This window comes from Lepisosteus platostomus, chromosome 24, assembly GCF_059453375.1.
Source record: "Lepisosteus platostomus isolate fLepPlt1 chromosome 24, fLepPlt1.hap1, whole genome shotgun sequence".
NCBI lineage: Eukaryota > Metazoa > Chordata > Actinopteri > Semionotiformes > Lepisosteidae > Lepisosteus > Lepisosteus platostomus.
Window position 1 is genome coordinate 10,026,032 of NC_142634.1, and position 24,084 is coordinate 10,050,115.

At 40.7% G+C, this 24,084-nt stretch overlaps 2 protein-coding genes and 1 non-coding gene across 7 annotated transcripts in view; 2 read left to right on the forward strand and 1 right to left on the reverse strand.

Moving 5' to 3' along the window:
- Positions 1-9,474, reverse strand: part of LOC148641592 (sodium- and chloride-dependent GABA transporter 1) — a 29,843-nt gene extending 20,369 nt beyond the window's left edge. The window contains exons 1-2 of one of the 2 annotated variants that reach the window (XM_088618554.1): positions 9,061-9,474; positions 8,398-8,702 (exon numbers count right to left, since the gene is read on the reverse strand). In XM_088618554.1, the coding sequence (XP_088474680.1) occupies positions 8,398-8,702; positions 9,061-9,146 (391 nt within the window). In that variant the 5' untranslated portion in view covers positions 9,147-9,474. The remainder of the gene's footprint in view (positions 1-8,397; positions 8,703-9,060) is intronic. The other variant, XM_088618555.1, reaches the window with a different exon arrangement.
- A 3,733-nt stretch (positions 9,475-13,207) lies between these two features.
- trnal-caa (transfer RNA leucine (anticodon CAA)) lies at positions 13,208-13,316 on the forward strand. The gene is made up of 2 exons: positions 13,208-13,245; positions 13,271-13,316. It is a non-coding gene; the product is annotated as a tRNA-Leu (tRNA).
- Positions 13,317-13,550: 234 nt separating this feature from the next.
- rnf185 (ring finger protein 185) lies at positions 13,551-22,647 on the forward strand. Of its 4 annotated transcripts, XM_088618557.1 has the most exons (8): positions 13,551-14,084; positions 14,628-14,726; positions 15,621-15,836; positions 16,661-16,679; positions 17,341-17,453; positions 17,608-17,662; positions 19,374-19,491; positions 19,893-22,647. In XM_088618557.1, exons 3-8 carry the CDS (start codon positions 15,679-15,681, stop codon positions 19,988-19,990), a joined length of 561 nt encoding a protein of 186 aa, XP_088474683.1. In that variant the 5' UTR covers positions 13,551-14,084; positions 14,628-14,726; positions 15,621-15,678; the 3' UTR covers positions 19,991-22,647. The 4 variants fall into 4 exon arrangements, with proteins under 4 accessions (XP_088474683.1, XP_088474682.1, XP_088474684.1 ...); XM_088618556.1 differs by lacking the exon at positions 14,628-14,726 and having other exon boundaries at positions 13,552-14,084; XM_088618558.1 differs by lacking the exons at positions 13,551-14,084; positions 14,628-14,726 and adding an exon at positions 14,147-14,302.
- The last annotated feature ends 1,437 nt before the right edge of the window (positions 22,648-24,084 follow it).

Here is a 24,084-nt window from a genome sequence, read left to right on the forward strand (position 1 = left end):
TTCCACAGGAAATCAAAACATTTTATGAAAGAGTCCTTGAATTTGGACTGAATAACCACCTGATTCTGAGTAACTGTACTGTACTGTGAAATAATGTTGTACAGTCAGCAGGCTAATATTTTAAAAACAGTAATTATTTTGTCTTATGTGTAGCCTACTTTAAACATCATTGCAGCTCTGTGCTGTAGCAGGTGTGGAGGACTGTTGTGGCATGACACAGCAAAAGATGTTCCTTAGCAACGGACACTTTTCTTTGCCGATCAGACGTACTACATGAGAAGTGCTCTGTTTATACTTTTTCTTTTGGTAGATTAACACTGAATCACATTTACTTCTGCTTCCCATAATCTGAAAAGAACATTGTTTCATATTATAATTTTTAATATAACATAAAAAGAACAGATTTGAAGCCATAAATATTTCCACCTTTGGCTCTTAAGGCTGTGGTAGACAACACAAGGAAATAGAGATGTAGTTATCATTTTTGTAATAAATATGTGCAGGATTAAGGTGGTTATTCAGGTCACTCTTTTTAGTTTTGAACAAGAGAAGAGTACGGGGTAATTCAAGTATTCAAAAGCCTCTGGGCTTCAAATGAATGTGTTTCTTCAGAATCACACAAACCAGAGTATGCGAATCGTACATGAAATATAAACCTGAGGACAAAAGTGGAAACTGCAGGGAAGTGCATTTAAAAGTTAAAACAGGAGGCACATCTTTACGCAAAGGGTGGTGGGAGTGTGGAACAAGCTGCCCCGCCATGATGTTGAAGCTGACATCCTGGAGTCTTTCAAGTGTGAGATCCTCCCATCACTTTGTTTTGCTAGAAACTAGACAAATTAGAAAGACCAAATGGGTTCCTCTCATTGTCAGTCTTTTTATGTTCTTGTTACAATATCTAAAGTTTAGAGAATAGCAGAATTCAAAATTTAATTTTCCTTTTTACAGTCCCCCCCCCACCCCATTTAGCACACTGAGGTATATAACCTGATTTTCAGAAGGATAATATTTATTCAATTTCTACCAGTTATTTGAAAACTAATAATTTTGTTTTTAAGGTCTTAGGTCTTACTCATTTCTAGATCTACAGTAGTTCGTATTTTGCTCGTTTTGAAAATCAGCCTGATGACCTTTTAACCAAAGAAACTAAAGATATTGCATGCTGAAAGGAAAAGAGAAAGACACAACATTTCAGCTCTGGAGCCTTCTTCAGCATTCGCATGACCGAGTGTAAATGTATACAATCGGTCATGCGAATGCTGAAGAAGGCTCCAGAGCTGAAATGTAACACAAAGCAAAGCTTCAAACAACTATTGGTATAATCAAGCATACAAACTACACATTAATAATATGCACTAAAGGTATGCACTAAATCTAAATGCACTAAAACTACAATGACTCATTTTTTGAGGGAGAAATGGTACATCAAATTCTAACAATGAAAGGTTAAATGTTAAAGCATATTGTTTGTTTGCATGACCTGTTTCTCTGAACAGGACATCCATATGTTTACTGTCACATCATATTGACATTACTTCTGCTTTAAGAATGGAAGCTGTGTATAAGCTGTGTATCATGCTGGAAAATGTTGCGGGAAAGAAAACAGTATGGGACACTGGCCAGTGATGAGGACTCTGAATTTGTAACTGAACGGTTTCAAATCTTAATAATGATCTTGAGTCATTGGCAAGAGGTTTTTTAAACCTTTAAACTGCTCAGTAAGCCATGGGGAATTTATCATATTATCTAAGATGATAGGTCTTAAGCCTTTTTACTGTTGCACACAGAATTTCAATAATCTACTAATCTAATTAAATTTTAATCCTGCGGAGAGACAGTCACAGGTCAGACATTTAAAGTGACTTGTTCTCAGTTCAGGGGGTCTTTGGAGTTCCTTCCCCTCCCACACGGACCAGGAGGGAACCCTCAAAACCAAAGAGACACGTTTCACCCCAAATCTAGTACAGTACAAAATTAAGACTCTCACAGAGGGTTTTGTTTTGCTTTTTCATAGAGTGACACCACACAGGCGAAGTGCCCCACCCTCGCAAGCTCTCTGTGTGGTTGTGGGCTAGAAAATGGGGCCAGTCCCTCTTCATCAGAAACCTAAAGCATCCCCTTCCTCAGCTCCACACAGCCTTCTTGGCTGCTGCAGTCAGTTGCTTTGTGACCACAGTCATACTAAACTTGGACACCACGGGCAAGCACATTATCTGCTTCTCCTCCCTGGATCTTCATTGTAGATATTAAACCACCTTGATCGTGTCTGCAGAGCTTTCATTAGGTAAGGAAATGTGTGTGCAGCCCTCTCTGGAAGTCCTCATTTTCCTCCAGAAACCTTGGGATCACTCCTGTAGTCCTGGAAAAAGGAGATCCCAGCCCTCTGTCTCCAACCAGCCTGTTATCCTGATATTTCTTATCCATTCCAGTACGGTGACTTTCCTCTGCTCTTCTGTTGCTATATCTCCTTCCCTCAGTTGCACTGATACTAGGGTGTGCTGTTCCCAAAACCACTACTCCCAGTACAATCTGCACAATATGTGACACTGTGTAGGCTGGGGTGGCCTCACAGGCTCTTTTATATAGACAGGGTCTCAAGAAGCAGACACAAAAACGCAGCAAAACAGTGAAGAACTGAATTTTATTTACATAAAGCACAGAAAGATCGACTAAAATCAGAAAAGAAAGCTTAGCTCTCTTGGACTTTAGATTCTTAGCTGTACTTTAGGCAACTAAGTTTAGGAAAAAAATGCTTTTTTTTCCCCAAGTTCATTCAAAGTGCAGTCCAGGTCAAAAATCCATTACATTTATCCAGGTGCTCACTCCTTCCAGAACTGTTCTCATCAGCACAAAATACTTTGGGAGGATCCACCTTGTGTCCAGTAGCAGAATGTGAAAAGCTCCTCTCTTTCTTCTCTCACTTTTCTTTTCATCACCTGAGCAATCACTGACCGTGACCAGCAGTCGGCACGTGTGCCCAGAGGTTTCTGGGAAATGTAACAGGGCCAAAATCCACTTTCAGTGGTAGCTCCTCACTTTGAGGATACTCTTTCTGATCATATTAAAAACAGTCCTCTGCTGCTGTTTTTAAGTCCCGCCTCAAAACTTACTTGTTCTCGATGGCCTTCAATTCTAACCTAATTCTTTCTTTTAATTCCAAAATTATACGTATTTTTGTATTTCATTATTTTCTTGCTTGCTGTACATTTTAATATCTATTGTAGTACAAGAATATTAAAATGTTATATAAACCTGATGTAAGGTGCTTTTGAGTATGCTCTGAATTGAAAGGCACTATATAAAAATAAAATTTACAATTTACAATTTACAGGCTGTTGAAAAAGGTTTAAAACGTCCTCACATGTATTTCAACAGACATCACCACCACCCTGCTGGACAGGTTTAGTTATATAATACCAGCAATTAAAGCAAACGTAATTCTGAAGACATACAGAAATGCACAGGAATTTAAATTCACTGGTTCAGCACAGACTTTGTGCTCAAAATTAAAAGGGAGTTTTCTCTCAGAAACAGACAAAACCAGTTTTCTGGTTCTGTCATGTAACCAGGTCATCTGAGTCCTTGAAATAAAAAAGCCTTAGGTCAGTTTACAATTTAGGTTTTAAGTTAAAAAAATGCATTGCTTTACACTGAGAAGTAACCCATTATGTTCATTTGTATGAGAAGTGCAAAAAGTGTGTTTATAGAAAAGTATTCCTTTTTCTGTGCTGTATACGTCTTGCCTTTTTAATTAAAAGGATTCAATAACTTAATAATTTCCCGTAATTTTAATAATTTCTGGGATAAAGTATAATGAAGCGTAAGCAAAGTAGACAAAAAAGAAGAAAACTATGAAACGTTCACATTGAATTTGTATGTATCACCTGTGAGTGCCGACAGCAACCACTTGTAAGATGTACTGTCAAACATCATTATAAAGGATATCACTGTAGATTTTTTTTTGTTTTTTTTTTTTGATTTTATTTTTTAAATGAGTTTTCTTTAACTCAACCCATTTTACAGTGAGTGTGTTTAAACAAAAATCAAATTGGGGTCCCATTACACAGTCACAGCCAGGTCACAGCCAGGCAACAAACAAAGCACCCTAGCGCTTTTATAGCTTTTTCAGGGGACTTTAACCACGTATCTATTTCCACCACTTTGCCTACTTTCCACCAGTTTGTTAAGTGCCTGACCAGAGAAAACAAAACACTGGACTTATTATATGCCAATGCTAAGGATGCATATAGTTCCACAGCCCTTCCCCCCCTTGGCAGAACAGATCACAACCTTGTCTTGCTTATACCACTATACATGCCTATTGTCCAGCGCCAACCCCCGACCATGAGGACTGTGAGGAGGATGGTCTCAGGAGCCTATGGAGGATCTACGTGGTGCTTTGGAGGCTACCAAATGGGATGTGCTGTGCAAACCACATGGGGCGACATAGACAGCATGGTGGACTGTGTCACTGACTACATTAACTTCTGCGTAGACAACACCATCCCCACCAAAGACGTACACTGCTTTTCCAATAACAAACCCTGGATCACCAGCGACCTCAAGGCTCTGCTGAATGACAGGAAGAGAGTCTTTAGGAGGGGGGACAAGGAAGAGGTTAAGCGTGTACAGAGGGAACTTAAGCAGAGGTTAAGAGAGAGCAAGGACGCCTACAGGAGGAAGGTAGAGGACAAGCTGCAAAAGAATAGGGTGAGGGATGTATGGAGCTGCATGAGAGAGATCACTGGCTTCAAACAGGCTGGGGGTGCAACAGAGGGGAACCTGGAGATGACCAACGAGCTGAACCAGTTTTTTTAACAGGTTTGATTCAGGGTCCTCTGTGGCTCAACACCCATCCCCCCACAGCCACACGCTCCCTAAGCCTTCACAGCTGCAACTGCCCAACACCTCCTCCATCCCCCACAATCATGGCCGCCTACAGCTACAACCCCCGACAGCTACTCACCCCCCCATCCCCCACAGCTGCCACTCTCCAACACCTCCACCATTAACACCCGCAGCACTGACACCGCTATGAGCACCATCCCCCAGGCCAGGCTGACCATCACAGCTGACCAGGTGAAGAAGGAGCTCAAGAGGCTGCACCAGGGTAAGGCCACAAGACCAGACAACGTCTGTCCCAGAGTTCTGAGGGCCTGTGCTGATCAGCTGAGCAGAGTTCTGCAGCGACTGTTCAACCTGAGCCTGCGCTTAGAGAGAGTCCCTGTGCTCTGGAAGACATCATGCCTGGTCCCGGTACCAAAGAAAGGGCGCCCCTCTGTCCTCAACGACTACAGACCAGTTGCACTGACTTCTCACGTCATGAAGACACTGGAGAGGCTGGTCTTATCCCACCTGAGACCCCTGGTTAGCTCATCACTGGACACCCTATAGTTACCTATAGGTAGGGCCTACTCACACCTGGACAGGGCTGGAAACACTGTAAGGACCATGTTTTTTGACTTCTCCAGTGCCTTCAATACCATACAGCCCTTACTTCTAAGGAGGAAGCTGGGGGAGATGCAAGTCGATGCCTCCAAGACCTCGTGGATCACTGACTACCTGACAGGCAGACCACAGTCTGTGAAACTTCAGAACCGTGTGTCTGAACAGGTAGTGAGTAACACAGGGGCTCCTCAGGGGACAGTTCTTTCTCCATTCCTCTTCACCCTCTATACTTCGGACTTTAAGTACAACTCAAAGTCATGCCACCTGCAGAAGTTCTCAGATGACTCTGCAATTGTGGGATGTATCAAGGGTGGGCAGGAGGAGGAGTACAGAGGACTGGTCAGCAGCTTTGTGGAGTGGTGTGGGGAGAACCACTTGGAACTGAATGTAACAAAGACAAATGAACTGGTGGTAGATTTCAGGAGGAAAAAGGTCAAACCTACTCCTGTCCTGTCTACATCCATGGGAGTGGCGTGGAGATGGTGGACTCGTACAAGTACCTGGGAGTCCACATCGACGATAGACTGGAATGGTCTAAGAACATCAAGGCCATCTATAAGAAGGGACAGAGCCAACTTTACTTCTTGAGGAGGCTCAGGTCCTTCAATGTATGTAGTAAGATGATACATATGTTCTATCAGTCGGTGGTAGCGAGTGCCATTTTCTACGCAGTGGTATGCTGGGGCCCTGGGATTAGAGCAGTGGATTCTAAAAGGCTGAACAAGCTCATCAGGAGAGCAAGCTCTGTCATGGGGTCTGACCTGGACCCCTTGGAGGTAGTGGCTAAGAGGAGAATGGTGTCCAAACTAGAGGCCATCATGGACAACATCTCCCATCCCCTCTATGACAGGCTTGCAGAAATGAAGAGCACGTTCAGCAATAGACTGATTCATCCACGATGCGACAGGGAGCGCTACAGGAGGTCATTCTTGCCTTCTGCCATAAGACTGTACAACGCATCCACCTTGCGTCTGGGCAGAGGCAACATCGACAGTGACCTGTTTCTGGACTGAACGCATCTACACACCTACTGCTACATCTGTTCTCTTTCTTTTTCTTTTTCCCGTTTACAACCGTTTTTTGTGCAATATATGCCAGGGACCGATGCAATACATTTATATTTATATCTATATCTATATTTACATCTATATTTATATTCATATGTGTGATACGATTTTTCTGTGTACTGTTCTGTTCTAGTTTGTTCTTTGTGTGTCCGGACTGTGAGTAACTCTTTTAGTGCACCCCTCACTGTACTGATTGTATTGTATGTGTTGTACTGTTATTATTATTGTATCATTCGTTACACTGTGGATAATAAAGTAACTATCTATCTATTACAAGTAGTCTCCCTTTACTGGCCCTTCATTTTGGGGTGTTTATTTTTTTTGTCATGTTAGTACTACTGTATACTGTAGTATTGCAGTTTTTTCTCAGGTGCAAAGTCATCTTTACCGATACATTCACTAACAATGCCAAGAAAAAACTAAGCGGCGAGGATGACCCTCTTGAGTCACATGCGCAGTGAGAGGTCTGATGAGCCGGAGACAGTGGTTATTGAAATGCAGTATGAAGCAGTGCACATAAGTGGACATAAACTAAAGGATTCAAGCAGGAATCATGTAACATAAAACACTGCATAATCACAATGTACCACCAAATATTTAATGTGCTTTCATACATATGTTTTTATGACGCAACTATTCTCTCAGTGTTTGCAAGGGTACGCAAATACTAATCAATGACTGTACCTTTGACCCCAACAGGACTGCATAACCCCTTAAGAGGAAATGAAACCAAACTCCGCAGCACACTCTTGGAAGTTAAATTAGTCTTTGACCTTTTTGTTCAGATTGGCCAGCACTTACTGTACGCAGATTTGTGCTGTGATGTAAACTAATGCAAATTCAGTGCTGGTTGAATCACACCAAGAACCTTTGATGTAAATGAGCATTTCCCAAAAGGAAAATGTTCAAAAATTATATGCCACCTGCCACTGCACCTTGTTTTTAAAATTGTCTTGATGCACTCTTGTAAAATGCCAACACACAGCTTCCTCAACTGCCATGAGAGTGAACTGTTCATTAGTGCATGCAGTATTCAGGATTAACGTTTGCAGTTAAGAGGATTGCAAAACATATTCATGATGCTGTCTTTGATCTCCTTTCTGATGTATTGTATGAATCAATGTACCCTATAAAAGTGTTGCTCAGATTGGAAAGAGCCCAATGTTTCAAATTTGTACCCCACTGCGCTTACAAGAGGTGAATTAAAGTACTCAATCTAAGCCAGAGTTGAAAGTTTGTCTAGAAAAACTCCATTTTACCATACTGTATGTACACTTTGGCACGTTACGTACCCATCAACCACCACAGAAACTAGTCCATGTCAAATTCGTTGTTGCAGCAGTAATACAGATGGCAGCTGAAAGTTTGACTGTTATAGATGAGATATCCTCATGGCCACAAGCAACTAACCACTGCCATTAATGTGCCAGAGCAACAACAATTCAACATCAGCACCATACCTCTCTGGCTTCACTAAGTATTCTGTATCTACTTCACATGTAGAAATCAAGTCATACGTGATTACATAAACTCAGAATGAGATTGTCTACAGCAGGCCGGCTTTCTAAACATCAAATTGCCTCATATTGCGTTACCCTGATTCCAAGAGTGTATCATCCAAATATCAGTCGGGTTCTTTACTTTTCAAGACAAACCTTAAAGGCTTGTCTGCAAAATCATGATAGTACAGTACAGGTTTGGAAACAAACTGAAAAGTTTCATTCCGTTCACTTTGCTGAGAAATCAGGACTATGGTGCTGATAGAAACGCACCTTGCTCCAGTAATATTGACTTAACTGGCAGGCTGTTTGCCTTTTTCCATTCATCTGCAGCCCTTAACTTCCTCTTCGTTCGTGTTTTCTACGTCCGGAAATGTGCTTACCTCCTCCGCTCCTGTAGCAAAGGTATGGAAACCGCCAGACGTTTCCCAGTCCTACCGCGTATCCCACGCTTGCCAGGACGAATTCGAGTCGACGGCTCCAGGTCCCCCTCTCGTCGGTTCTGACTGCTTGGTCCCTCATTTCAACCCCCTTCACCTCGATATCTGTGCTCAGGGGTCTCTTCTCTTCTTCGTAGCTGTACCCGTTTTGTCCCAAGAGCGTGGAGTCTAAACCCCTGTTTTCTGTGCCTACTCCCATCACGATCAATCGATTATTTTTAATGCCCACTATCAAAACAAAACCCAGTCTGATAAAAAAAAAGCAATTAAAGAAGGTTATCAGCACGGTTATATCAGAACTCGGAAAATAAACTAAATCTATCAAGCTTTCAATGGACAGACTGAGACAGGAAAAACGCTACGTGCTAAAAATCAAATGGATAGCATCTAATACCTGCAATTATAGAAACTCATAAAGAAACAAAATACAAACTGCAGGAAAACTGTGAAGGTACAGGTAATGCAGTTTATTTTAACTAAGCTACATTGACGCTTAAAAAATAATCATTTACGTAATTTGCCCCTATAGCTACACAACAGGGCAAAAATGTACCACTATGTACTTAAAAAGCATTGAAACGGTCCCATTACATTGTGTAACCGCACCTGAATACGTATCCTTCAACTTGTATAACCCTGGCGTTAGCTTTGTTGCTTCCTGTGTGACATATACCGCACTCTCTTTTTTTCATGAAAGCGGCATGGCCATACAGTTTAAGCCCATCCTCTTGCGACGGTAACGTGACTTGCAGTATATGGCAGCAGACTTGGAGTTTAGTTTGTCAGACAGACTCCTGCTGAGTCATGGACCGCGCTGTGCGGAAAGCAGAACATGAAAATGTCAGGAAACCGTTAAAACATAAGTGCTGCAGACACCGATTCATAATAATAATCCGGACAAGTGAAAAAGAGCCCCCTGCGTTTTGCAGAAATGTCCATGGCCAGACACTGAGACCCTTGTTGGGCACAGAAATCACTTCACTGTCAGCGGGGCTGTAACAACTTTCCGTAACATTGTATTATTTCGTTTTATTCTGAAGGAGAGGAGGAAACAAAAAAGAAAAAATACAGAAAAGTAACAGAGTTCAGAATTTTCACAGATCTATTGTCCTAACAAGAACACGTGTTTCTAGATGGAAGAAAAACAACCCTATTACAAATCCCGTGGCGTTTATGATATATTTAAAATCGTTGTAAGGTGATACGAGAGTTTTTGTTAATACCGTACACTAATTTTAGTAACATAAATGAGTTTTTACATCTATTTTTTGCAGTCAATCCTAGTAACTGAGAACAGATCCCTACTTTTCCCTTCAGTTCTCAGTCTGTTTTTTTTTTTTTTAGTTTTGGACTGAATAAAGAGTTTACAGTTCATCAGCACTGCGGCTCTTGCGTCCTAGTGAAAACTTTTTTAAAGCTTCAAAAAGTTCCAGGTCAAACAGGGAAAGGCAGGGGGAGCCATTGAGGCTAAATAATAGAATTATAGATAATTAGAATACTCTATAAATACAATTGGAACCCTAACTATATGGCTGGGGAAAAAAAGCCAAAGTCTCTTTAAGCCAATGCAGTGCTCTCAGTGCTCTTGATGTCTGCAGTGTTATTTGCATAGAAACTAGGAATACTTCCAGTATGTCTTGATGGACTGCATTCTTGCGGCTTAATGCCAGAGGTGAGTGTATCCAAATGGACACTGCCCATGTTTTCTTACCATGATAAGCAAGAATAGGTCACTTACATTAGTTCAACATTAAAAGCAGGGGTGCAAAAAAATTCATTTCTGGGGCAACAATATTGAAGAAGTGTTTTGGCTTTATATATTTAAACATATGTAAACTACAAAACCTAAGATCTCATTTTTCTCATGATTGGATGTTTCTAAAACCACAGGATACAGAAATGAAAGAAATGCAGGATCAGGATGGGAGTCCAAACAACAATTAACCATTGCTATTCTGCAAATATGTGACATAGATTGACACATTTTCCGCTATGGAAAAGGTGAATAATGAGCTACAGTAGGTTAGGCATTAACTCACTACACCCCTCTAAGGATAACATTTTTACTATAAATGGATGGATGATTTTCCAAACACAATCTGACATTTTGCAGCTTCCTATGCAGACAGGTAGTCGTAGCTCAGCATGCAGGTAAACACGCAATTGTTATAAACGACTTCAAGGCTTTAATGGAACACAGTTACACCTCGTTTGTAATCAAAAGAATAACCACCATTATATGAAACTCTTTTTTTTTTCCAGAAAAATGTCAGAACGTTTTTTCACAAATATGAATTGGTGTTACTTCCAACACAGCTTGAAGCCATAGCCTTTAGCAGGAATGCTGAGTCATTCTTGTGCTTCTAATAAGATATGTTTTCCTTTGAGAAAGTAAAACATGAAGGAAGGCAGGAGATACAGTTCTTTACCTGGTTTATTATGTGGTTTCTAACATAACCAACCCTGCATGGGCAGATAAGATAAGGGTCCTTTGAATTCTTTCTTTTGGTTGGGAAATGGAGCACCAAACAGAATCCGTAGTACCACCACAGCCAGACCAGTCCATTAATTCATGAAATAAAGTCACAATTATACTTAAATGTGATTATTTTATTTGCAGAAATCTCTAAAGTCCAGAATGTGATTTAAAACATTTCCCCGTATCATTGACACCCAAAAACTTTACAAAGGTTCTTGTTCATTTAATTTCAGACAGACTCCTGCTGAGTCATGGAGCACGCTGTGCGGAATGCAGAACATGAAAATATCAGGAAACCGTTAAAACATAAGTGCTGCAAACAATGATTAATAATAATCCAGACAAGTTAAAAAGAACCCCCTGTGTTTTGCAAAAATGAAGAATGAAGATCAAATTCATATATCAGGTTAATATAAAGGAACATTGTTATATCGATGAAGGCTCCACAGCCGAAACGTTGTGTTTCCTTTCTTCTCTTTTCAGAATGTAATAAACTTTTACTTGTTCCTTTGCAGCCTTTGCATGCTGACGCAGCCAGCTGCTGGAACTATATCAGGACAATATGATCTTTTCATCCTTTTTGTGGGTACTTAGTACCCAGAATCTGGGACAAACCAGAAAAAAATAGGTTTTGTTCCTGATCTCCTTGGTTTCATAGGGGCATAAGCATGATAAATAAGTGAACATGTTTCAGACAGAAAGATTCTTTGATAGAAGGTTTCTGAGGCAGAAGACAACGGGTACCAGTCACGTCTGAATTCATGTGTCCATCAGAACATTATCAAGCCCACAAATGAGAGCAGGCCATTAAGCCCACTAAACTCATTTGGTTCTGTTTCTTCATAGTCTCATATTAATAGTACTGACTGTAGAGGGACAAAATCGCAACCAACTCTAGTCTGAAGTCCCCTTTCAAATAATTATTTAGAGTAAAACCTAAAAATCTATTGTATTTGTTTGGGGGGGGCTTCAGAGCACCTGATAAAAACAGGGCACAGCAAGATCCATGAGCTGTATTAACCACCCTGACAGCCGTCAGGCCTGCACAGCTGTATAACATTCCTCACACCTCATTGTAGTGCAGGCACACATTGTTTTAGTCACGCCTGGCATCGAGACAGAAGGGGGAGGTGATGTTTGACTCCCGACGATGTAAGGTGTAGAAGGTGTATACGGTGTGAATGAACAATAGGATCGCCGTGGCTTGTCATAAGTTATTTATGTGCTGTATTGAAAATGGATCTAACCTTCTGAATACTGCATCCCGGACATTCTTCAACTAGCTCCCTTGATGAATAATGGAGGTGCGGAGGCTTGGCATGTGTTGGGGTCGGACCAGCAATTTCTCTGGGAAATAGCAGAGCTTCTGTTTATCCGTTACATAATCGCCATGCTCCGGGAAGTCAATTGGACACTGCTTCACAGTAGGGTGAAAGTTAATTTTCCATTCCTGGATCATCAAAAGCTGTCAATGCAAAATGTGAGCAGGGGACGCATGGACGTTGCCATGAAATCCTTGTGCAAGACCGTGTAATCATTTACTGTGTTTATTTTTGCTTGTTTATTCATCTTCCTTTCCAGCTTAAATCGTGAAAGATGCATGGCCTCTTTTTGACCCATTCCGCTCGTTTATTATTATTATTATTATTATTATTATGATGATGATGATGATTATTATTATTATTATTATTATTATTATTATTATTATTATTGTGGTGGTGGTGGTGGTTCTGATTGTGTTCTCTGATCTGTCACAAGAAAGGATCACAAGAGCACTCTCTTGTGGTCATTTCTAAATAGTGAAATGTTGTGCCAGAACAACAAATTAAATTTTGTTGTTGTTGTTGTTGTTGTTGTTGTTGTTGTTATTTTTGGAGAAAATATGAATATTTGGATTTTTTATTTTAAATAAAAAAATTAACTCCATAAGAAATGTTCTGCAACTATTACAAAAAATGATGGTTCTACCTGTACATCATAAACTTTCATCCGTGCGTTGACACATTAATACTTGAATCGAGCTGTTAAAAATGAAAAATAACGAAAATTAACATTACAAAATGTAATGCATCCATTTTTTACGGGTTTAAGTCATTACTGCGTTACGTTGTAATGTCTCTTATTCTTTACCAGACAAACTGTCCTGCAACGTGTAAATCGATTAATTTACAGAAGTGAATGTAACGCATTGCGCGATTAATCGCAAATGAATGTACATTAACTTACAGGACAGATGGAAACATATAACCCTGTTTAGACATAGAAAGAATCAGTGTCAGGATGGCCGAGTGGTCTAAGGCGCCAGACTCAAGGAGCGACTCCTTCCCTGGGCGGGTATTCTGGTCTCCGAATGGAGGCGTGGGTTCGAATCCCACTTCTGACATGACCTTTTTTGGCTCTTGTTTTCTCCCACCGTATAAAAACGGACGCGTCCCATTCTCTGTTATAAAAGTTCTGTATTTTAAATTGAGAATATTCCGCGTCCGTGAGGACAATCTAAAACGCGTGTTTAGCTTTTGCCCCTTCTTGTTAACACGACGTGCCCGCGTCTCAACTCTTTACCTGGCATCGGCTTCACCAGTAAAACCGCCGAGACACCGCCAGGGGGCACTGCTCTCGCCTTTTCAGACAAAACCCGAACCAACACGGGTCTTGGCCTCTCGTTTAAACATCAGACCCACAAAACATGGTGTACCTGTACTTGCTTGGTAAAGACAGGGGTCTTACAAGCCTTAATATATGATGACGGATGTTTTTTTGGCAATAATGGGCCCCAAAACAGGCTCGCCCAAGATACGAAATGCGTGCCGCGGCGTCTCTTAAAGTGGGTGGAAACAGAAATGCGGCGCCAGATAGTTCGGCTACACCTCAGACGTGTTTCGTTTGAGTCTGTCGGTTTTCTCTACGGCGGCCCTCCTTGCCAGGGACGCGATAAATAGATCGAGTCCGTCCCGGCGCGGCTCGCGGCTCTCGCTCGGGTCACGCTGTCGCGTTCCTGCGCGTGTGCTTCCGGGTGCTGTCGGAGTCGGGGCAGCAGGGGATCCAACCAGACAGACGGACCCAGGAGCAGCAGCAGCAGCAGCAGCGAGAGGAAAACTCGAGAAACCGAGGAGATTCACGGACGACGACGACGCTGATGAGAGGGGGAAAGGTAAGGCGGTGTGCCGGGACGGTTTTGTTGTTTTCGGGCCGATCTGAGCCACGACAAGTAGTGAAAACAAGGGGGGGGGGTGTCTTCCAAGACATTCCCCGAGTACCTCCGGCACTGCTTATAACCCGACGTCGTTGACGCATACAAGAATGAAACGGCCCTGACCCGTGTCCTAGTACAAGCCCACGACGGGGAGTTGGCTTTTACACCGGTTTCGTGTAAGAGTGCACTATTGTGTCGCCAGTCGTGCGTCTTTGCGTGAGTCAGTTTTGCGCCGGGGTTGCGTGAGGCCCGCCGGGACTCGTCTCCCTGCGCCTGTCGCCGTCTGTCGCTCCGGCTGGGGTCGCAGCCGGGACCAGCGAGCGCTCGGGTTGTCGACAAGGGCTTTACACCATGCTTCTGTGGGATACGATTTGCTGAGCTGTTCACCTGAAACACGGATCTAACTGTTGCAGTGAGGCGGCGGGGGGTGTTGCGGGTCTGTTGCAGCACCTGGGTCAGTGATAACCTGTCTCCTTGCCATTGGTCCTGGTGCGGGGTCAGGGTTTTCCTTCAGACGCAGTCGGTGCGATCCTGTTCGTGACGGTGTTACCAGGCTGTTACTAAATCTGGACGGGTGGCTCTGGTCTAGATAATCGTCCAGTAAGTACTCGGGATTTGCGGAGCAAGTTAAGACTTGATATGCTTTGTTATGTTGAGAGACTTTTATTCTTGGTCTACACGATCACCTAACTCGCCTTTTCACGAAGGGACCTCCGATTCTGAAAGGACAGCATTTTTCCACGGTTTCCACGAGAAATAACTACATCCGGCAGTCGTTGTCTGGAGTGTACTTGCTGAACTACTTTGTGGATTTGATCGATATAAATAAACATAATTCGGATATAAGAATACTCCGAATTAAATAGCTAAGATCTCTACAATTACGGTATTTTTTTAAAAAAAATACAATGTATGCTAACATGGCTGGAATTCAGAGATGAAGCATTAATATTTGACTAACTTTTCTTCCAGTTAAGGTTTCAGTGAAATCACAACTGTCTCCTGGTTTTCCTCGCTGTTATTAATAGTATGATCTTTTTTTAAAGATGTCTTGGATTTTGTTTTGCACTTGTGACGGTGTCAGTATTCGGACGCGAACATGGTGTTTTGAAATAACCTACCTATCTCTCTCCTAAGTGTAGAAGCCCTTCCTTGTAAAATGATTTGACATAGCTACGATTCGTCCTGGTATTGTAGCCATTTTCTGTCCACTGTTTAGTTGTTCAGCTACTGTATTAACCAGTTTTCTGACACTGCATCTTATATTTGTGCACTGTTCTTTGCAGTTCATTGTCCTGAATATTAGCCGACTTAATGAAAATTGCTATATAGATACAAGGAATTCTTATTAAGCTCTGTGGATAAATATACTAAAAGGCAATAAAGTGCAACAAATGAGTGTTGGAAGAAGCAGCATTTGTTGTGTTTTCAGTGCCTCGCGGTATACTTGTAACAGATCTCAAACGCTGTCCTGTGCTCGTTTGCTTTCTCTAGGAGCCAGCAACAGAGGGCTAGCTTTTCCTGTCCGCCGTTCCCTTGACTACAGCCGGAGATGGCCAGCGCGGGCCCTACGGCCTCTGGCTCCACGGACAGTGCCAGCACCGGCTGCACCACCGGAGAGGGGAGTAACCAGGACAGCACGTTTGAGTGCAACATCTGCCTGGACACAGCCAAGGACGCGGTCATCAGTCTCTGTGGACACCTGTTCTGGTGTGTGTGCGTGGATCCGTGTACCTGTTTCCCAGAATTCCATGTGCTAACCGGGGGGGCAGAGCCGCAGACAGGGGTGTCAGTGCGATGTGGGGTGGGACAGGTGTGGTCCTGTGTCAATTTGTGAATGAAGAGGCACATTTAGAATTATTGGCATGGGCTATTCTGTTGTAAGCACAGGGTGAGCTACACGTTAGAAATTGTCATGACAGCTGATTAGTTGGTTGTGGGCTTTCTTCTTTGCTGATAATGTCTAGAAGACAGCTTTCAAGGCATGATGGTCAAAATGGGCGGAGCGGTGGCTCTGTGGCTAAGGATCTGCGCCTGTGACTGGAAGGTTGCCGGTTCAAATCCCGTGGCCGGCAGAGGAATCCTACTCCGTTGGGCCCCTGAGCAAGGCCCTTCACCCCAACTGCTCCAGGGGCGCCGTACAATGGCTGACCCTGCGCTCTGACCCCAAGCTTCTCTCCCTGTCTGTGTGTCTGTGTCTCCTTGGAGAAAAGCTGGGGTATGCTAAAAGAAGAATTCCTAATGCAAGAAATTGTATGGGGCTAATAAACATTATTATTATTATTATTATTATTATTATTATTATTATTATTATTAAAAAGATCACTTCCAGAAACTCCCATCAACCATCTGGCTGTTGTATTTTAAGCATGTTTCTTTTGCTACTAATGGGTATCAGCAGGGAAGCAGTGACACTTGTATAAAGCGTCCATGTAATTCATTGTTTTGGTTGGAAATTGGTAGGAAATTAACTCGCTGTTTTTTTTCCCCCTTTACCTTACTGTTACTCTGCGCTCCCATGGGAATGCTCTCAGCTGGCCCTGCTTGCATCAGGTGAGAAATGCCTGTAGTTTTCATTCAGTTTCATCAGCTTTTCTTACATAAAGCCCCAGTGAGGGTTGGTGTTCAGCAAAGTGTTTGGAGTGTCAGACTTTTGCTTTAGGATTATCATTTGCAAAAATGCAACATTTACAATGAACTGTATCTTAGTAACTGCATGTCTGTTTCTCATCTCCTCTGCATGTTCATCTGAAGGAAGTATGTGCTTCATGTTCTTCCTGTTGCTTGCTCTAATAGTTTTACATGTTTTCTGGATGTTAGTGATACTCAGTTATGTGCATTAATTTAAAGTTGCAAAAATCAGTGTGACTAAATCTCTGTAAGTCAGAATTTATAGATCTGCTACCCTTTGCTTAAAGACTTGAATGTCTTTTTCTCAGATGAATTTTGAAGGCTAATTTTTGTACATATTATAAGCCCTCGCAAGTCAGCGTCTGTGTTTTTTTTTAATCAAGTATTTAAAAAGATTATAGTTTTCAGCAAATCAGTTTCTTCTAAAACATTAAATAATTCTGCCTGGCTGTTTTAAATGAATTTTGACATTTAAATGAACCAACTGTGTGATCAGGTACTGCTACTATTAAAACGGAAACAAAAGTGGTACTTCAGGGAGTTTTTGTTAGCAATGTAATTGCTTTTTATTTCTCTCCTGCAGTGGTTAGAGACCAGGCCAAACAGGCAGGTGTGCCCAGTGTGCAAAGCAGGAATTAGCCGTGATAAAGTGATCCCACTGTATGGCAGAGGAAGCACAGGACAGCAGGACCCAAGGTATGCAAAATGGCGAGATGCAAAAACCCAAGGTTTATTTACGCTGGTCTCCATCCTTTCAGAGTGTTTTCTTGTTCGAATGAGGAAAAAGGCCATATTGTTGTGATGTTTTACTTCTCACTTGCTTATTTGCGTTTCTGCTTTTGCCAAATAGAGAGAGGACCCCTCCAAGACCCCAAGGACAGAGACCTGAACCGGAAAATCGAGGAGTAAGTGGGGCACCGCCCTTGTCTCCCCTTCAGGAGCTCAGTCTGGTTGTGTGGAGATGTTGTCTCTAAAAGCATCTTCCACCAAGCGTCTCGCGGATTATAATGCACTCTTCATCTCATCTTGAAAAGCAACAATCTCGAAGCACTTCCCAATTCATAAAAAGCACATTTCACAATGGATCCAATTAAGATTACAAAGACGATAAACAAAGCATGTTCAAAAGAGAAAATCCTAAAAAGATTAGTCTTGATATCTGGCTCCAGTTGTCTATTAGTATGTGTGTAAATCGGCAAAGTATAAAGTAATTTTCGTTTTTTTTTTAGCTTGGTAATAGTGTGCTTATTTGTAATCAAGCCTCTTTATTGCACATGCTTCATCTGATGAAACAATTGCATGGATCAGAGTGCCTGCAAGAAAGTCACGCCACACATTATTCATTAAGAAAAGAGCTATCCAAGAGGGACTTATGAAACATGTCTTATGGCCCCAGTGGAAGGGCCTTGTTTAGTGTCGCAGGAGAGAGCTTCCAGCATTCTTTCTCGTGTTGCATCATACGTATATTCTTTCCCCGTGGGCCATCAGTCTTCTTCATCCTATAATAAAAGATCTTGCTCTGTTCGGTATCTGGATTTGACATTTCCCGTTATGACCATGAAAGCGAAAGGAGGGTTACGAGAGGAGGACTAGCTTTTCGCCTGTTTGGTTGGTAGTAGCGATTGTGGATCTCATGTGGATCCAGTCATTTCTTGAAAGAACCCGAGATGTCGGCTTTAACAGTGTGGCTGGGGAGCTTGTTTCAATCTCTCAGTAACCCTTGTGTACAAAAACTACATCTGCCCATGCTTTAGACTTGTGTCCTCTGGATTGTTGCGATTTGACTTTTGCAGTGCCTTTGAGGATTTTGAATTGGGTCCCCGTGACGTTTTCTGTGTTAAAGAGGAGAGTCGTGCAGAACTTTATTCTGTCAGTTTAGGACATTCTGCTAAGCCCAGGAACACATACAGTTACTTCTCCCTGTACTGATTCCAGAGGAGCAATATCTGTTTCTGTAGTTTGACATCCCAAATGGTGCATGGCGTTCTTGGGGAGCTCTTACTAGTACATTATAGAATTCTAACATGATTTACCTTGATTTTAATTCTACCCCTTTAACTTTATATCCTAACAATCTTTTTGTCTTGAATATTTTATATTTCTTTCAATACAGGGAGAAAAAAATTGCTCTTTATCTATGTAACAGTTGAAGAGCAAAAAGAGTTTAACCTAAGGTATTAATGTGCATTGTTTGTTTTACAAAATGAGTAAAATGACAAAATGAGTTGCTTAATTTAAGCTTGGGGGAATATCTTAAGATATCTTATCTTAGACAGTTTCTGTTCTTTATTTTAAAATAGTTAATAGGTGCCAACCCTGATCAGGAACATGTGGTTCATCAGAAATTCCCTTTTCTGTAATGGTTAGAAGACCTAATTCAAAGATTTTCATTGTGCTGTGATTCATGTTTTACTCTTAAACCATGAGAGCCTTCATTTCTAATGAATAGAAGGCGTATTGTGTATAAGTCTTTACTGGGGTTTAGATTACAGCTTCAGTTTATATTCATCTGTGCCATCTCTGTAATTTAATAGTGAGTCTGTTTGTCTTGGAGACTTGGAAATTATTTTACAATATTCTTTTTTTTCCTGAATGTTACTCCTGGTTGTTTCCTAGGGTTTCCAGGGGTTTGGGTTCGGAGATGGAGGATTTCAAATGTCTTTTGGGATCGGAGCCTTTCCGTTCGGTATTTTCGCAACAGCGTTTAACATCAACGACGGGAGACCACCACCAGGTAATCGGTTAACTCTGTACCCGTTCACTGTTGCCACATGCTGTGCTCTTGAGAGTAGCGAATAATTTTAATAAGTGCTAAAGATATATATGGGACAAGAAAACAATAATGCCTCTGAAATGTAATCCTTTTGCTGATTAATACTGTGGTAAACATTAAATGGAATAGAGCATATAAGCAGAGCAGTGTTTCCATTTTACTAATATATGAATATACCAGCAACAAAGTGCTTTGTTATATCTTTAAGATATTTTTGTTTTTCAGTAAACCAGACAGGAGAACAACAGTTGCTTTTTGCGTGTTTTTGTATTGTCCTGTTTATCTTTGTATAACCGATTCTATATGGAATCGGTACCTCCCTGCTCTGCCTTGTAGTCTTATTTCTGTTTCTCCATGTCAAGCTGTCCCTGGGACGCCACAGTATATGGACGAGCAGTTCCTGTCCCGGCTCTTCCTGTTCGTGGCCCTGGTGATCATGTTCTGGCTGCTCATTGCGTAGGAGGGCCTGGAGATCTACGGACAAGGACTTTGCACGTAATGTGGACGTCTTTTCACTTTCCGGAAGCAAAACAAGGAAAAACTGTGAAGGAAAATAACATTCTGTGGTCCTTTAAAAAAAAAAAATGGGGAGGGCATTTTAAATGAGATCCTGCACTACAAAAGGTAAATGTTGTACATTTAATGCAGTTATAACATTTGTAAAGGTTTATCTGTCCCTTTGTAATCTTTGAACCTTAGGCTAACATAAGTTATAAAGCAGTAATGGCACAAGACATACAAGAATGGAATACAGTATATAAACATGGTTCTCAATTACAGCGTCTTTAATTTTGAACCAGTCATTTTTTTTTCATTTCCATTTCCGCTAACTGTTCCCATATGGAATTTGGAAATATGGTTCTAGAGCACTTCTGAGGTTATAAACACACTTTGAAGTGATTTATGCACTTAGGTTTATATTGTCTGTGTCCTTTGTGCTGACAGCTCTTTCAGCAGGAGACAGGATGTGAATGTAATATTGGTAATACTTGCTTGCTTCCAGCACTAATGATCTTGCTTTGCTTGTGGTGTGAAGCTACTCACAGGTGGAATAATCTCATTGTTTTAAGATGCTTGATGTTAAAAAATGATTAAATGAAAGAGGTGACGTATTTGAGTTTGGTAGAGTATGCTACCAGGTATCTCAAGTAGAGATCAGAATATGTGAGTTGAATCCGAAATAATGAAATGCCAGTGCATTTTAATCTTTAATCTCTAATATTAACACATTATAAGCACACCCACCGGGGTGTTGAATATCCCAGTTTTATATTTTAGATAATTCTTAGGCAACCTGTTCCATGCTGTTGTGTACATATGACACTTTTCACTAACAATGATTTGGATGCATAACTGCAGATAGAGGTCAGTGTTGTCCTGCTTTTCACAGTTGTAGAGTCTGTGTGAAATGGTCTTTGGGATGAATCCAAAATTTCAAGAATCTGTCTTAATGACAGATTAAGCTCAGAATTCATTTAGTTACATTTGAGCCACTCTAAGGCTTTTGCTTCAAAGAGGAGTTTATTCTGTCCATCACTGTGTATTTTGGCATTAACTGCAGGGTTTCCAAATTCCAATTAGCATTGGGTGCCGACCTGTTCTCCAAATGCAAAATGGTTTCATGAATGACTTCCATCAGTGGAAGATGGGGGGAAAAAATGAAAACAAACCCATGAAAATAAGTTGTAGCTATGATACAAATTTGTTCTCGACAAATAAAGTGAGTCCTGCTTCATGGCTAGCAGACGAAATACAAAAAATGGAGGATCGCTGATGCAAACCCGCCTCTAGTGCTTTTGTGTACTTTAAGATCAGTCACGGTACACCTGGTTATACACCAAGCACATTGTAATGCCTCCCCTCTTTGTTTTCTTATATACAAGTTTGAATCTCTAAGTCTTATTTGTGAAACGGTTTAATTTTCATCCGTTTATACCAAATACTTGTGTCGGCAATGGCACTGTCTGTGCTAAGGTAACAAGTGGGGCTCTTCCCAGCATGCACACTCTCTGCCACACCAAAAGACCAGTCCTCTGCTGTGACAGAGTTATCCAATGTCTGGATTTCAGAAGGGGAGGCAATATCACTTTTGTAACACGCTCAGTGCACTGAGCCTTGTTGCTCTGACACCTAGAACTTGTATGATCAACAGATTCATACCACCTAGATACAGAGCAGCTAACCACTGGGAAAGAATAACAGTATTTTCTCCATTTTAGTATCTATGCAATAATAGCACCTTTGTTTCTCCATTGTACAGAAGTGCATGTATTGTAAAATGTTTCGGTTTAGCAGTCTTCACCAATAATGCAACCTTGCTGTCGGCCAAGGGTTTGTTTCTGTAGAATGGATTAAAGAAAACAACTGGTTGGGTTTGACAACTTCAGAAAGGTTAGAAATTTGGTCTGGTATGTTAGGAAACAAGCTTAAGCAATATAATGGAAAGATCTGTCAGTCTTGCAACACACCAGACTTATTCCACATTTAACAGGAAATTAATGAGTAAGGAAGTGTAAGCAGCTGTTCAATGTCTGCCTTCCTGAAGCCTACTTCTTAATTTCTCTTAGAAATAGCTGACACTCATTCTGACTCTGTCAAGGTGGGTGTGAGAGAATGATTTCAAAACGTTAGCCCTGCAACTTTTTATAAAACTAGTTTCAAAAGTTGTAAAGCAAATGTGGAAATGAGAGAGCTATGTGAAATTGTAGCTCAGTTCTGTTTAGAAATTAATGTTGAGGGAAAGATTTGAAGGTTGTCTCTCAAAAGTCTATATTACGGTTCACAAACGTTGTACCTAATTGTTGCAACTCTTTGAAATATGAGCACGGTTCACCTGATTTAGATGAAGAAGTGCAATGTCTTCAGTTCTGTTATACTGTATGATTATTGGTTTGTTTGTTTTTTTAATGGATCTGGTAAATTATATTAACGAATGATGATTAATGCATAACATTGTGTAGTGTTACATTTGTTGCCAGCCACATAAATAGACTTGATTTTAGAAAAAATCAGAAGCATTCAGTTCAGTTTAATTATTCCATTTAGACTGTCTTAATTTTTACATCTCTTCTGTATGCCATATCTGAGATTCTAAATAAAGGTATTTTTGAAAATGTTCTTTCAATGTCTTTGTTTAAAATATGTAAAGCAAAAGGGTAGAAATTACAGTGATGCCTGTAATTAAAATTGAAGAGGGGAAGCAGAAAAATAACTTTAGATTTAAAGTTTGCTTAAGTACCCTTTTGGATTATTTGATTAAATAAACCCTCAAGAATCAATTCACAAGAGTTAATCTAGTAACAATTTATGTTATTACTACAAATTATAAACTGTCCAAGTTAAGATTAACACTGAAACATTATTTGTCAATGAATTGACATTGACAAAGGTACCAGATATTTTTGGTACTTTAGTTTGTTTTCCCATTTCCATGTTGAAAATCCTATGTGAGAACCTTACTTCTGTTATGGAAAAACAAAACATTCATCCAAAACACCTTGTCTCAACAGTACCAAACAGGACCACGCTGTTTTTTAAAAACAAAATGGCTTTGTAAATAGTGCTTGTGGGCAGCACATATTTTAGATGTGCTCAAGGTGTACATATTACAGTGTCTGTACCATAATTTTTGAAACTGCTGTTTACGAATTATAGAATTATCTCTGGCTTACTTCAGCCTCATTGAATTTACCTGCATAGATGTTCTGAAAACAGTTCATAGCGTTTAGTCAGTAGAGGTAAGAAGAGATAGCACTGACAAAAACCTATTCTACTCATATCTATAATGCAATTTTTTTTGTTGAAACTTAAAAGCACTGTATCGGAGCTCGCTTAATACCCTTACCAGCAGGAAACTGAGAAAATCAGAGCAAACTGAATCAACTAAAACCAAGAGTGAAACTAAATTGCACATTGTGTACAGTGAAAAGAGAGGTTTTAAAGCACATTTCAAATATGCAGAGCTGCAAATTCCCTAATGGATTTGAGTAGGCAGGGCACTGCACACAAGAAGACCCTGTTGACCCTTGAGCAAAAAGAACTGAATCAGCAGACCACAGATTAAGAGTTTATCTGCTCTCGTGCAACAAGTTCTTAAGATAACCTAGATCCAGAACATTCAGTGTCTTATAAATATGTATACAAAAGACATTCAGCATGAGATCGATATTTTTTGTTTTGTGCTAGCAATGAATAACTCATCTGCCCCTTTTTTTAAATGAAGAAGAAGCTGTAGTAAACAGTTCAATAATGAAATTTGCCCTTTCAATGTATTGAACTTAATACTTGTACTTAATAAGCGTACTACTTAAATCCACAGAAATCACACATAAAGGAATTTTGTGATTGTGAAAGGGTTTACCTGCAAAATGTTGGCATAACCATCTTAAATATGATGGGGAATCTGAAGGTTTTTACTGAGCATCAACGAAGCTTCCCAAAAACAATTGTGCAATGATAGTATGTTATTTGAAAAATAAAAATATATGGATTTTGGATATTAAATGTCTTTGTTTCAATTTTTTTAATTGATCATTCGTGACTGACCACTAAATT